Source organism: Cuculus canorus, chromosome 1 (assembly GCF_017976375.1).
Source record: "Cuculus canorus isolate bCucCan1 chromosome 1, bCucCan1.pri, whole genome shotgun sequence".
NCBI classification, from domain to species: domain Eukaryota; kingdom Metazoa; phylum Chordata; class Aves; order Cuculiformes; family Cuculidae; genus Cuculus; species Cuculus canorus.
The window spans coordinates 6,980,226-6,995,255 of record NC_071401.1 but is presented as its reverse complement, the minus strand read 5'-3'; the positions used below and the strand labels follow the sequence as shown (position 1 = coordinate 6,995,255).

The 15,030-nt window shown below is 39.2% G+C and overlaps 1 protein-coding gene across 4 annotated transcripts in view; it reads right to left on the bottom strand.

The window, feature by feature from the left end:
• Positions 1-15,030, bottom strand: part of RNF17 (ring finger protein 17) — a 48,282-nt gene that overhangs the window by 401 nt on the left and 32,851 nt on the right. For 2 of the 4 annotated variants that reach the window (XM_054078097.1, XM_054078106.1), the window contains exons 23-34: positions 14,924-15,014; positions 14,002-14,114; positions 13,384-13,691; positions 12,162-12,325; positions 11,217-11,336; positions 10,149-10,232; positions 9,366-9,491; positions 5,423-5,533; positions 4,551-4,707; positions 3,458-3,593; positions 981-1,170; positions 527-626 (exon numbers count right to left, since the gene is read on the bottom strand). In XM_054078097.1, coding sequence (XP_053934072.1) covers positions 528-626; positions 981-1,170; positions 3,458-3,593; positions 4,551-4,707; positions 5,423-5,533; positions 9,366-9,491; positions 10,149-10,232; positions 11,217-11,336; positions 12,162-12,325; positions 13,384-13,691; positions 14,002-14,114; positions 14,924-15,014 — 1,699 coding nt within the window. In that variant the 3' untranslated portion in view covers position 527. Of the gene's footprint in view, positions 1-526; positions 627-980; positions 1,171-3,457; positions 3,594-4,550; positions 4,708-5,422; positions 5,534-9,365; positions 9,492-10,148; positions 10,233-11,182; positions 11,337-12,161; positions 12,326-13,383; positions 13,692-14,001; positions 14,115-14,923; positions 15,015-15,030 lie in introns of those variants that run through there. The other 2 variants (XM_054078113.1, XR_008451932.1) reach the window with 2 other exon arrangements.

The following is a 15,030-nucleotide window of genomic DNA, read 5'->3' as shown; positions in this document are numbered from 1 at the left end:
GCTTATTAAATGGGAGGAAAATGTCTATTTAGCATGGAGCTGGGCCAAGACATTTGAAAATTCAGTCTCCAATATTCTCTCTTGACAACATCCCGTAAAGCTTTTAGTAAGTATTTCCATATTTGACAAGATGTATGGATGTCCACGTTTTGTTACGGATCTGTCTGAGATAAACTGGCACAGGAATGAAAATGAGGAAAACCATATTGATTGTTCGGGCAGAGTATGCTGCCACACAACATGGGTCCTTCTCCAGTCACCAGCAGCAAAAGCTTGTTATTTGTGCTGCCTTAGGATTCTGTTTCAGTCCCTGTTAGTTCTTAAAGCTATGTTGTGGATTTCAGTAATGTGTACATAAGAGATGTGTAAATAAAATAAAATGCTATTAAATTATCCAAATATATGTGTGGGCAGAAGGGACTTTAAGAAAATAAATTCTCATTGTCAATATGACCAACAGTCTAAAACTTCTGAATTCACACCTTAATAACAGTATGAATTTGTAGCTCATGTTCATAATACTCACATCACTCATCCAGATCTGCAAGTCCCATTTCTACCAGTTTCATATGAACTGGATTTTTTTCATCATCATACAAATAAACAGTGATCTCTGGTGAAAGAGCCTGAAAAGCAGAAATTGACAGAGTTTTGACATTAACATTTAAATCTCAAGCTGACCAATAGTTAACAGTTGTGTTACTGGCTATACTCACTGCTTAAATGGGACTGTGAACATACAGGGGATATTTCTGGCTTTAAATAAAGGCAACTGGTTTTCAAATAATAGGAATGCCCACAAACTTTTTGTTTGCAGGACTGAGATGAGTGGCACATGATGTTCTCTCTTCATCAGCATCCCTTCATGGTAAATGGTTCACTGTTTTAAATTATGAGGGTTCACAGTAAAACACTCAGAGTGCTTTTAAGAATTTAAGGCTCAGCAAGAACTAGGAATACAATAAAAGGAAGTTTCTCACAAGAATGCAAGCGGAGAGCTGTTTTCCTTCGACACAATCTATCATAGCCCACAGTGCTTCCTCGCTCCATTCGGGGGCATAAGGAATTCTTTTCACATTTCTGTCATTTAAAGCAGGTTTAAATCCAGCCAGCACAACTTGCACTGCCTCAACAGGATACTTCAGCACTTCGTAAGGCATCTGACGTAAACTGAAACAGAAATGGAAAACGTTTGCCTGCAAGGGCAACAAAGCTGGTGAAGAGGCTGGGAAACAAGTCTTGGGCGGACAGGCTGAGGGAACTGGGGTTGTTTAGCCTCCAGAAAAGGTGTCCGAGGGGAGATCTTATCACTGTCTACAACTCCCTGAGAGGAGGTTGTAGTGAGGTGGGCGTTGGTCTCTTCACCCAAGTGGAGAGGGAATGGCCTCAAGTTGCACCGGGGAGGTTCAGATTGGACATTAGGAAAAATTTCTTCATTGAAAGAGTTCTCAGGCAGTGGCAGAGGCTGCCCAGGGAGTGGTTGCATCACCATCCCGGGAGGTATTTAAAAGATGGGTAGATGAGGTGCTTAAGGATATGACTTAGTACTGGACAGATACGGTTAAGCTGCTGATCTTAAAGGTCTTTTCCAACCTAGTGATTCTGTGATTCTAACAATCTATCCGTCAGGTTAACCTGGGCGTAAGGGCAGCTTTAATGGTTCATGCAGTAGATTTATGGTAGAAACTGGGATCAGAGTCTCTGCGCCACAATAACACACTGGCGTCAGATGCAACAATTCCCCAGGCAGCGCTAGGCCATCTGAAGAACTTCAGCACAGCAACTGGCAAGAAGCAGGCTGGTAGCATACAGACCCCTCAGCCCAGCAGGTACGCTGGCTCCACATTACAGTGCCTGGGAAGGAGGCTCAAGTGCCTGGTACAGATTTAAGTACAGGAATGCAAGTGAAAGTCACCACAATGCAGGCTCCAAATCTGGTGGGTCTGGAAACAATACAGGCCTTTGTGGCCTAAGGGAGGGGATTCTGCCCCTCTGTTCTGCTCTTATGAGACCTCACGTGGAGTTCTGTGTCCAGCTCTGGAATCCCCAACATAAGGAGGATATGGAACTTTGTGGAGGAGGCCACAAAAGATGATCCGAGAACTAGAGCACCTCTGCTACAAGAGGTGCTGAGAGAGTTGGAGTTGTTCAACCTAGAAGACTCCAAGGAGACCTTGGAGTCGCCTTCCAGTATCTGAAGGGGACTACAGGAATGCTGGGAAGGGGCTTTTTAGAAGAACACGCAACAACCGGACAAAGGGAAGTGGCTTTAAATTGGAGGGGGGGGAGATTTAGATTAGACATTAGGAAGAAATTCTTCATGCTGAGGGTTGTGAGACACTGGCATAGGTTTCCCCAGGAAGCTGTGGCTGCCCCGTCCCTGGAGGTGTTCAAGGCCAGGTTGGATGGGGACTTGAGCAGCCTGGTATGGTGGGAGGTGTCCCTGTCCATGGCAGGGGGGTTGGAACTGGATTCTATGATTCTAACATGCTTCACACCTCGATGTGCTCTAGACACACTACTGGAAATAGGTACATTTTATATAGGAAATATATATATACATATAGGAACATATAACATAGGAAATAGGTTAGTTTTACATCAACACCTCCCCATTCTTCTGTCTATCCCAGAATCACAGGGATGGGCAAGCAGAGCAGTGTAACACACTCTTTCCTGTGATCCTAATAGTCCGTGAAGCAGGCAATCTGTTCAGATACCCATTTTGCTTGATCTTCAGCAAGGACTTGCAGATCACCCCAAGTGCTAAAAAGCAAGTAGGTGGGATGAAGCAGTGTATCTGGAAAGTGAAAGTGCTTCAAGAGAGAAAATTCAGATATGCTTACGGGACCCTAGATGCCAGGGGTGTTTGAAGCACTCCGCTGCCATCTCTTTGTCAGCACAGGTGCAGTTCCTGGAGCAGCTCAGCACCAGGTGGAACAGCGATTTGACCTTCCCGTTTCCACACAGGCAGCTCAAGGTTGCATCCCACTCTGACTCCCCTTTATTATCCCCCAGATGCCTTCTATGCAGCTCCAGCTGCACAAGATCACAGCTGTTATGCGTCTACCTGGAGGGCACAGTCCCTATTGTGTGGAAGCTGCTTAGAGGCAAAAGCATATTATAAGCCTGAGCCTACTTCACAGGTTAAGTTACCTGTAAATGATGGGGAAAGATGATATCATAGTATTGGGCTTCTCAGAACAACCTGGAAAAGACAAGCAGGTGCACAACCCCATACCCTGCCCACAGGAACTATTCAACCAGCCAATCAATGCTCTCTCCAACTGAAACCTAAAGCCAGATTATTATAATATATCTACAGTTATATGAAAATAAACAATAATCAATGTAAAAATACATGCACTTATTTGTAAGTACGTATTTGTAACATAAGGACATACAAACACCAACAGACAGACATTTTACATGCATTTTTCTCATATATTTTTCTCACCTGCTTGCTGAGACAACTGAAAAATTACCATAGTCAACAAACTGAACCAGGATCTTAACAGGATCAGATTTTTCAACGGACACAAGCTTTGCTCTATACCACAAACCATCATGGTATTCTGCAAGGCAAGGCATTTCTGTAAAAAGAAAAAACAAAACCCAGAAAATACCCCAAAATATTCTCACAGTGCAGCACTACCTGTAAGTGAACTTGAAAATCTGTTGTACTTTGTGATCAAGCTTAAGTTTTTTCTCCTTCTCAAATTCATGCTACTATTTTGTTCTAGGCATCCTCCTGTTCTCTCTGAACTTAAATTCCATCCTAATGATTGTGAATTCAAGTCAAAGAGCAACAATGAGAAATAACAGAAAATTGCTTGGGAAAGATAACAATCTTAGCTGTTTATAACGTTTAAACTATTCAACTTTGACTCATTTGCACATTGCAGTTAGTAAACAGATCAAGCTGTAAGACAACAGGCTGGAGGACATCAGGCAGATGCTGCCTAAAACCTCAACCAGAATTTTTACTGCTTGGCAGAATCAAGTAGTGGCAATAACTGGTTTCTTCACAATGCTTCAGGCCCACATGCTTTACATCATTTCAGGCCTAACTGCTGTGGACAAGAGAATTAAAGCCCATCTTTTGCCTAAAAGCATAAATGCAGAATTAAAGTGAAGTGATGCTCTTTAGAGTTCGCATAATTGCTAACTCTTGGTAATATCATTTTCTATATATAATTTGTGTCTTTTGAATAGCAAGATCTTCACAGTTACAGCTTTAGTGACAGTCACCTTAAGGGAAAAGTTTTATTACCGCCATATGCAATCTAAACTCCCTCCATTCTAACTGTAACAAGAATCAGAAGTCTGAGCTCTTTCCATCATTTCCCAGTGGAAGGAAATGACATAGAAGTCTCAATTTCATGAGAAGTAAAAATACATGATCGTAGTGTGGTGTTAGTCCTTACTCTCAAAGTTGCTTATTCGAAGATAGAGAGAAATGTAATTATTCCTATTCTTCAGGAAGAATTTCAGGCTTTTTGTACATCCACATGAAACAACATGGAATAGAAACACCCTAATATACATACCTGTTTGGAAATGCGTTAGAAGAGGAATTGACTCCACATTTCCACTGCACCATTCCAGGGCTTCATCAAGGCTCTCCCACTGTGCATCACTGCTGGCACCTCCTTCTGTGGCAGAGAGCTTCCTAAGGTGTTTATAAGGATCAAGGGAAACATATACCTACTCAAAGAAAAGACTCTCGGCATTACGATTTTTTGCAGATGACTGAGAACCCTTCATATCTACACTTGTTTTTCCCCCTAAATGCAGAACAGAATCATGATTTAACAGCATATTTTAATGTTAAAAGGTAAGAATTAAAGGAATGCATGTAAGAATAAACACACTAAAGAATATACCCAGGCAAGATTTCATAGCTGTGTCACACCAGGATTCTTCCCTCCAGCTACTTGGTAAATAAACTCACTTCATAATACCAAACCCAAGATCAATTTTAAAGTTAATGGAAGAAGAACTTTTGAAATGGTGTTTTGTTTGCTATGTAAAGACACATCATTCACTCTATTTATAACAGGATCATCAGCATAACATTGCAGGTCAAAGAAATGAGAGTTTAAACACAAAGGCAAATTAAAATATACAGAACAGCTTCTAATGGAAACATTTTGATTAAAAACAGAAAACCAAAACACAACAGAGCCATTTCAGAGCATTACGATATTTTAAGGAAACAGTCAATGAGGATTTCCAGTAAGAGTTCATTCCCATAATCACGCTGTGCAACCATCTGCACCAATAACTTAGTATCATTTAGTGATCTTATGAATACTTTGTTATATTATCCGAAATCTTAGCCACAATTTCCTTTCCACCAGCACAAGGGAACAGCAACATTTCCTGTCAACAACATCTATGAGATATTTACAGAACTCACCTTGTTAGGAGACACCAAATGAGTAACTTTGACAGGAAAGATATCTCCTGGAATAGGTAGTGGTGGCAATACATATGAAAGCCAAACAATATCGTATCCTTGGAGTAGCTCCTAGACCAAGAAAAGTATCAATTTAGTAACTAAATGCAAACCAGCTTTGGTAGCATTTCTGATTCAAAGGAGGCATCTAATAATGTAAACAGTGTTCTCCCGATGAAGAAATTATTTAGCAACATTTCCTTTCAATGCTTATTAGGTTTTTAAAAAAGGTTTAGCTAAAAGATAAGAGGACCACTTAACCTTGTTAAAACAAAGAACGTATCTTTGAAATAGTTCTACCATATTAACTTGCCAATTTGATCGCTGTTAATTAAAAAATGCATTAAAAATGGAATTTCCTTTAAAGAGAGAAAACATTTAGAAATCAAAACTAAAATAATAGCAATTAATTGGCACATATTAATCTGAATGCCATGCCCAATGTTCCTGCAGTTTGCCAGAGAAAGTCACCCCTTAAGAGAGAGGCAAACACTAATTTAACTCCTTTGGCACCAGAGTTATCCCTCCCCCAAAAAGTTAAGAGATTTCACCAAGTACAAATATTATCTCCGCAGCATAGTATGCTCCAGTCTGTCATCTTCTACAACCACTTATTTTACTGTTTGAGTTCTACAAGCCATTAACTCATTTGGTTAATGACGAAATAAACCTTGGTGTATTTATAAAGGATGTGTAGCCCATAGCTTAGCTGGATTGTAGGTCCTGAATACAGTTCCTATTCTCTTGTACTTTAACATGACACAAAACAAAGGGTACAAATTCTCTAAAATACATTTTATTTCTACACATCTACTTGATGAACAGCTTCATCATGCCCAGAACAAAACGAAAAGTGGAAGCAACCAGATAAATATAACTGTGAAATAAAACAACAAATTCTGACCCTTCCTTCCCCTGCATAATCTAACATAGGATACAGTACATAAAACCACGATGTTCCTCAGACCGAACTAGGAAAAAACAGCTTTTCCATTGGAAGTATGTACTCTCAGAATTAAAAAAACCCCAAATCTATCTTGATAAATACTAGGAAAGATAGGACGTCTAACTGTATCATGGAAACAGACAAACTAAATGCCAGAATTCTGCAAATTTGGAACATTCTGACAGGCCATCTGACTACACCTGGCTCAAAAGATTCAACCTGAATTCCAGTTCATTCCCAAAAGAGAACAGCTCAGCAGGGTACCTCAGCCAGCTTTTGCGTGTGTCTTTCAAAGAAAAATTGCATCCACGTTTTTGTTGTTGAAGTTAACAGGCTTTTCTTATTGTCAGCAAATTGGTTACTGCTACATATACCACACTTAGGCACAGACAGTCCAGTTGTAATTACTGACACTAAAAAGATGTTCCACCAACACATCGTTAGGGGTTACTTATTTCAAACAGCTGTATCTCATCCTTTCTGCCTTTGTATGTATGCTTTAAAAATCTAAAAACTGCCACAAAAAAAAAAAAATCTAAAAACAGATGTAATAATTCCTTATTACATCTGTAAAGCCAGAGCAGATATGTATTTTCAACATATAATTCACACACATCACATAGTACCATGGGCTTAATAAGGCAACAAAGGAGTGCATTTCACCATGAAGAGCTTGATCTAAACTAAGGAAATGGTAGGCTGCAGTGCAACATGTTACGTTGCACTTTCTTCTCTACTACATGCAAAGCTTTGTTTATGGACAGCCTATATGAGCCCATCCAGTAGAGTGGGGCATTGAAAACATCGATAGGATGATGAAAACTTGAAGGGGCAGCCTGGTCAGTCTCAGGTTCTGTATTTCCCTGAAATGGACAGGATAGCTTAGATTTTACTCTCATATTGACAAAAGGAAAGCAAGACCAGAAAAGCAGAAAGGCGTATGGAGCCTGAGCTAGTTCCAGGAGCAGAACCTGGGGAATAGTGGGAGTAGGAAGCAGAAGCAGACCTGTTCTGTCAGCAACAGAATGCTTTTCCACTGTCTTGCTGCAAACACCAGTGACAGAGCAGTTCTTCTCCATGTCAGTGATGGTAGGTCTTATGACCGAGGCAGGTGGCCTGCAACATCTGTCCAGTCATCTGAAACTCCACCCTACCTCCTGGCTTGTCCTGATAAATTCTTAAGAAGGAAACAACAGCTTAGGCCATGGTTCTGCGACTCCAAATGTAGGACCTGCTCTCATCTACCATCGAAGTTCACACAACATCAGAAGAGGACCCTGCTCCTTCTGCCTAAAGACTGCTCTCTGCCTGAAGACACTGCTCTCTGCAAGTACGCAAGGTAAGTATGCAAGTGTGTATATGTGTTTACACATGAACGCACACATGTACACATACACCTACAACAAGATTCACTACAGTAAGATCACCACATTTGGGGTTCTGGTGTACACTCCAATATCATACTGCCTACTAGGGAGTTTTCTGGCTAGTGACTAAACTAGTGTTGTCATCTGGTAACAAAGACCAGCTCCTAAACTCACCTGTGTAGCACAATACAGTTCTTACTGGATTAACTACCTGGAAACCCAGAGTTGAGGCAATGAAATAAAGTCACAAAATCAAGAATATAATGGCTATATTTTATGTAAGAATAGTATTGTTCGGTCAGCACTGTGTATCAGTCAGCTTGCAAATATGGCTGCTTAGCCTCTGCAGCTAAGCCCAGAATTGATTATGTCCGAATGTTCTCAGAGCTGTAGGCTTCCTACTTCTGTTATTCCTGAGGTTCTGCTCCTTAAACCAACTCAAGCTCCAGACACCTTCTTCCTCCTTTTCTGGTTCACAACTGAACAGCTCTAACACTCATTTCCTTACAAATTGTTCTGAACCACTTACTCCTGGAATGGATCTGCTTAATGCTACATCCCCTGCAGAAGCATTCCATGCTTTCTGGATGCTTCTTGCTTATAGCCTTCTTAGGTGGCTTTATTTAATTTTTTTTCTTCCAGTTTAATTTTTGGTTTTTTTCAGCTACCACCTCATTTTGAGAGCCGTATGTAGTCTGCTGAAAGTTGCATGTCATGCGCCAATTTTATGAAAATGCAACAAGAGAGTGATTTATAGTGACATTTTCCATAGCTACTCAAGTTGTAATACACGCTGAGAGATTTTGGTTAACTGCATCACAAGACCACTGGTACAAGTGCCAAGACGTTAGCAGGGCAGGGGCAGCAGAGGCATTCACTCTGTACTGTGGAATTATTTTCTGAACTAGAGACTCATATTAGAAAAAAAAAATATATTGGCGAGCTTAAATAGAATCAAGAGAAAAATGCAATAACAAAGCCTTAGTAATTTAAATAAACCTGGTCCTCAGATTTCAAGAAAAAAAATACAGAGAAACTATGTATGTAAATTTTTTGCGTTAAAGACAATGAAATCACTGAAAATTTCGATCCTCCTCTGAAGAATACCAGACGAATATCCCAGACACTAGGAATGAAGAACCTAGGCAATTCCATTAGAAATCACTAGATTTACATGGAACTACTTGATTCAGTTTACTTTTGAATGTCTCTGTTCTTGTATGGATGTGATTAACTAATCCCTGCCAGTAATAAAAGTGCAATCCTTATTCCTATCCTTTTAGGTTTTAAAGGAAGGAAAAAACCTAACTGGACTTCAAACAGAAATGCAAGAAAAAAAAATCTCTTTTCAGTAAGCAGTTCAAGAACAAACAGCAATTTGCCATTCTGTACAGTCTTATCAACACATCCTATCTATGCATGTTATGCTACAGAGCTGTGCAGGTAGACTTATTGCTGTTTATATCACAAAACTGTACAAAAATAAAAAAACAAACAGCAAACAATCAAAGGTCACAACAAGCACCCGAATAATCTTTTTAATGTCAGAATAACAACAGCACAAAACACATACACACACAAATAATCTCACCAGCTGCAGTACGTCGTGAAAATCTTCAGCAACGCAGTATTTGTGGTAAGCCATGAAGGAAGCAAGTGATATTTCACCAAAATAAAGGCTGATGGATAATTTGCCCCACGGGTTATCTGGTAATTCCTACTCACATGAGAATTCAAAAGATTACAACAGTGACAGTGAGACTGAGGTTTTAGAAATTCAAACTTGTCACTCCTAGATGCACCACATGCATTCATCAGCTCCAGTAAGGATGGCTCTTAACATCAGTTATGAGAGAGAGAGGAATATATCCATCTCTGGCAGCACTGATTGGTCAGTCTGACATCAAAACCTTATCACATGTTTCTCACTTGGCAATAAACCCTTCCCTTTCACAAATTACCATAAAATTAAACTACCTGAATTGCAGAGTTTTCAGACAATACAGACTATGTGTTTCCCTATATTGTTAATATATTAATTTAAGTATGACCATAGCTAATCATGCCAAATTTTAATCACTTAGAATTGTATTTGGAAGAATTTATGTTGGTTTTAAGTAGGTTCCTTGTCAGAATGACAACACAGAATACAAACAGGACAAAAAAAAAATATCAATACCTCTAAAGGACACATTCAAGGCATGAAAACTATAATAAAGTCATAGAAGAAGTTACTTTAGTTTTGGATTTGGTTTTGTCTAAGAAATACATTTACTGCTATACTCCACCTATTATTCTTAATTCAAGTTTAAAGAAAAAAAAAGAGAGAACAAAGAATAAGCCTCATTCCACATCTATGAATAAATCAAGCTACCTGAACACGTATGCCAACCTCTCGATCTGTAAGCAGTAGATCTTGAAGGAACTGTATTGCTTCCAGCTTCCAAACGTTTCCAATCTATTTGGAGAAAAGTGAGAAATCCCCCTCCGTAAAGATGCTGACAAATAATACTTTTACTATCCTTAAAACCAAGTGAATCTCATTGAAACACTGACTTGACAATACCTATAAGCAGTTTGATTTGTCTGCAACAGTGTAAATATTATCTGCGATTTGGTACACTAAAATTTAGTGTGTTACCAAGCCAAACAGCAATTTTCAGATCTTGATGCAGCTTCGCAAGCAACATCTAAGTGTATAATAACATAATGTGTGCGCAATTACCGAAATCATAACCCAAAGACACAGAAGTACACTTGAAGATAACAGACAACAGAAAACACAGGATTCCTTAAACACCTCTTTTATTCCCTGAAATATTTGTTCGCCTCCCTTATAAGCCTTTCTCAATCTATCAGCCGAACTGCTTCCAGCAATCAAAAATTATTCTTTAAAAATAACTTTAAAAGTAAGCTGCTCATTCCAGTTATTCACATTTACTAAATGTACCATTTGAATTTGAATAAGATGTGGTGATATGTAAAGATGTTATTTACTTATGCATTACTTACTAACAACCCCCCCTAAAACAATCTGTTGCATTACTTTGGCACAGCAGACTGTTTCTTACATAGCCCAGTTCAGAACAACAGAAACACTGCTGCAGGACTTGAAGATTTACTATTTTCTGATCATTTCACATTAAGAAATCCAGGCCCTACTGCTGTCTGTTCACTTCAAAATGAACTACCACTTCAGAGTACCATCCTGCTTCTCTCACCAAGATTTAATGCCAATAACAGCTTCTTTTAAAAGCATGGTCGCTTCATAAAGCAATCTGGCAGTTCCTCATAAAAGGCTGTCTTGCTGAAACAATCCTCATCAGCTGTTCTCTGAATCCCCGAGGAAAAAAATACCAACAACTAGTCTAAAATTTTTTATAACAGTGTTTTGATTTGAGTAACTACCTACTAAAATGTCCTCAAATTGACCATTACTCACTGGTACCGTCTTGTAGAGCTGACACGGTATGCAAAAGGGAGGAATATCAGTATACAACGTAGTTGGATACAGCTTACATGGAGCAACCCTCTCTATGCAACCACTGTCTATGTACTGTACCTATATGAAAAGAAAGGTTTCCTGAAATAATTCCTGTGTTTTTTAAGTCGAGTCTAACAAGAGAAAGCATTGATTTAAAGCATTTACTTTCCTGGAGGAAAAAACGCTGCTTTGCTGGTAATTAAGTGGTGTGACAAAGTGGAAAGGATTAAGAAAAACTATTTTGGGAAATTGGAGGTTGCTTCTAAACTTACCTCGCGAGAGATCCTACTTCTTGTGTAATAACCTACAGCAGTTCAAAACTCAATGCAATAAAGATTTGTGCACTGTCAGTCTTGCAAACTACAATAAAAAACCATGAGCAGACTTGAGAGTTTAGGTAACATTGACTGCTAACTAGAAAAATTAGCTCTACACCTGCGCGGCAGAAAGAACTCAAAACAAACAGACTGCCACTACTACTTAGGTAGGGATAGGGTGGTGGGGAGCTAAGTATCAAGTATTTTCAAAGCATTTCACATAGGGTAACAATAAACGAAGGAAAAAACCTTAAATCAATTACTTGGAGGTCATCAAGGATAGCTTTTACTTAGGAACATCTATCATCACCAGGAAAACTACGGGAAAAATTATGACGACTGAAACAGGTAGATAGGATTAATGCTTAAAATCAACGTGAAAATCAGGATAATGATTAGACTTTTAAGCAGGATGAGCCTTTGGACAGCCAGGCCACCTGAACAAAATAAGGTGCATGCATAATTTTATTTTAGAGGATTAGATTATTTGCCTTTTCCTTTTTTTAACACACACATACGCATGTTTATGTGAACACGTGTACACCCCCCCACACCCTTCCTCCCACCCCCATATAATTAAACTTACCTTGACAGCAGTGCCACCAAGTTTTACAACTTTACCTCGATGCCACATGTTATCTAAATGTTTTACAAGACAAGCTTCTCCCTTTTTCCAGCAGTAGGGTTCTGGAAGACCAAAGCATTTGAAGTTCCTTTGCATTTCAATCATCAGTTTGTTCAGTGCAATTTCTGGAGGGATAAAAAAACCAATCCAGACTAGTCTGTAACCTATTACTGCAAATTATTCCAATCACTAAAACCCAGCAGATTCAGATGAAGACACATATAAACACATGTGCCGCTCCCAGAAATACTTCCCAACACTGATACAACATGTATGTTCACCGGCAGGTGTAAGCAAACAAGTAAATACTTACAAAAAGTAAACTACATTTTTGTGAAGCCATCTGCAATTCTGCATTCTAATGTCAGAAAAGAGTCTATAAATTTTGCACCTGACACGCTGGCAGCACTAATAGAAAATCCTCCCGATGAAGAAGACAACAGATTCCCAGAGACAGTGGCAGGACATCATAAAACAACACAAAACAGTTGTCCAGAATGCTACAGGATATAATGGGTAGAGCCCACAGCTGCAAGAATAGAGTCTTTGGGAAGACAGGTTACTGTACTTTGAATGTCAAAAGCTGTATGATATGATCTAACAGTTAAATGCATTCATAGAGTAAAATCAAATACAGTCGTATCAGAGTACAAATACAGAGCCCAAAGAAACCAGGTACCAAGCTCACACTGAAGGAAAAAATACCCATTAATACTTGAGCACCAGGCTAACTTTGGAGAACCATTAGGACTGTACCTTCATTATTATTAGTAGAATGTATCATAACGTCAACACTACAAACTAAAGCACTTGCTGCTTTGCCCAATACTGTCTGAAGAAATGAGACAAATAACCTGCCTATCCCAAGTGTTTCGTGTCAATTTTGATTTCTTTGGAGCGTTAAGGACAGGAGCTGATGTTGATAGGTATAAGGACTGGCCTCCACCTCCCAGGGATACAAACTCCTCTGCTGGGAACCTGTGGGACCTCTCTCCACCACTGTGGACAGGCCCCTCACCCCCCATGCTGAAGGCCTCATTGCCTCCCAACAGCAATCCTCCCCACCAGTAGTATTCCAGAACTGTGTTCTGATACAGAATGCGGATACATACACATAGCTGGTATGTTCTGATACACCAAAACATTCATAGACATCAATGTATTTTCTTCTATGTAATCTTACCAAATGATTTTGGTTTTACGTAGATGGTTCCATCAGTTCCAACGCAAGTTACTACAGCTTGAAAAAAATTTGCTGCAGGTATAGCGGCAGGTTTATACATTTCCTCTCCTCCTGAATGAAGCAGTGACTTATACATTTTGCATGACTTTTGTTCACTCCCTGAAACAGTGATGTTTTCCTCTGGAGCAGCACTGTTTCTTGCATGTGACGTCTGGGAATTAGAACCATCCACTCGTGCGTTCTCTTGCTCTAAATGTACTTTAAGACGTTCCTTGGAGTCTGAGCAAGGCACATTGGCTTTATCAGTTCTAAGAGATTCAATCAGATCATATCAACCTATTAACTGACAAAGAACTTGAGAAGTGCAGCAAGAATAAAATAACAGAAGTAAAAACCCAAACACACGAGGACGGCAAACTCTTGTTAAAATACTGTCAAACATCTCATCTACCAACTTAAGATAACTGAAATGTGCAATGGATACAATCAATAATGTTATACTCAAGCGACTTCACTGAAGACACAATTCTGTTGCAAAGAACATTTAAAATTTTTGTTTTACTTATTAGCTTATCATGAGGTGAATGTGAATCTGAAAGAAGATAAAACTATCCAAACCTGTTTCTGAAAGCCAAACCCTTTTCAATAAGGAGTTCTGAAATATCAATCACTTGTCCTGTTTCAACTCTGCAATAAATTTTCACAGACAATGGGCGAGCCGCATCACTTCCCTGGAAAAAATGACAGCACTTGACAACATATCACAATGTCACAATTTCCTCTAACTACAGGCATAGTTTTCATTTTATTTGTACTGACTGAAAATCAGATGTCACTGAACAACTGATGCCTGCATCTGAAGTCACTACATTTATTTAATCCATGTCACAGTTGCCACCAGTTTACCAAGTGCTGTAATCATAACATTAAAAAAAAGTAACAGAATAAAATCTTGATTATTCCCTTACCTGTTTGATTGGCGTGAACTGCCAAATACTTGTTTTCCTCCATCAGAAGCTTTAAACCCATTTATAAATAACTTCGCTAACCAGTGCTTTTATTTCCAGGCACAATGTAGAACTGCACTGGCAGCTGCCAACAGCCTTCAGGCAAACTAAACCCTCATAATAATCCTGTTTTTCTTATCAGTGGAAGAAATCACTAATGTTGTACAGCATAAAACTTGTTCTTTCAAGCTTCTGAGGCTTCAAAACTAACACAGTAGCTGCTGAAATTATTCTCAGCAAGAAGATGAGCATCTTGCTCATCTGTCTGTAAAAGCTGTCAGCACCCAGTGATCCCCAAGATGTAAATACTACACTTCAACAAATATACCTAAGGCTCTGGGCAGCCCAAACTGCTTTAATGCTCCAGCAAGTAATGAAAATAAAGCAGAAAAAAGAAAAAGCATATTTCCCTACAGTGAACAGCAATCTAAGCACATTCCACCCAGAACTTTTTTGAAGAATGAATATATTCAGAAAAACAATAAATTAACAGACAACTTGACAAAAATGTTACAAATGTTTTGATTACAAACCTGTATGGTTATTTTCACTTGTGCCCTGCTTAGGTAATAGGATAAAAATTCACACACTGTTGCTGTCCACTGCGTGCTTCCTCCTGTTGGTCTAACATAGAACAAAT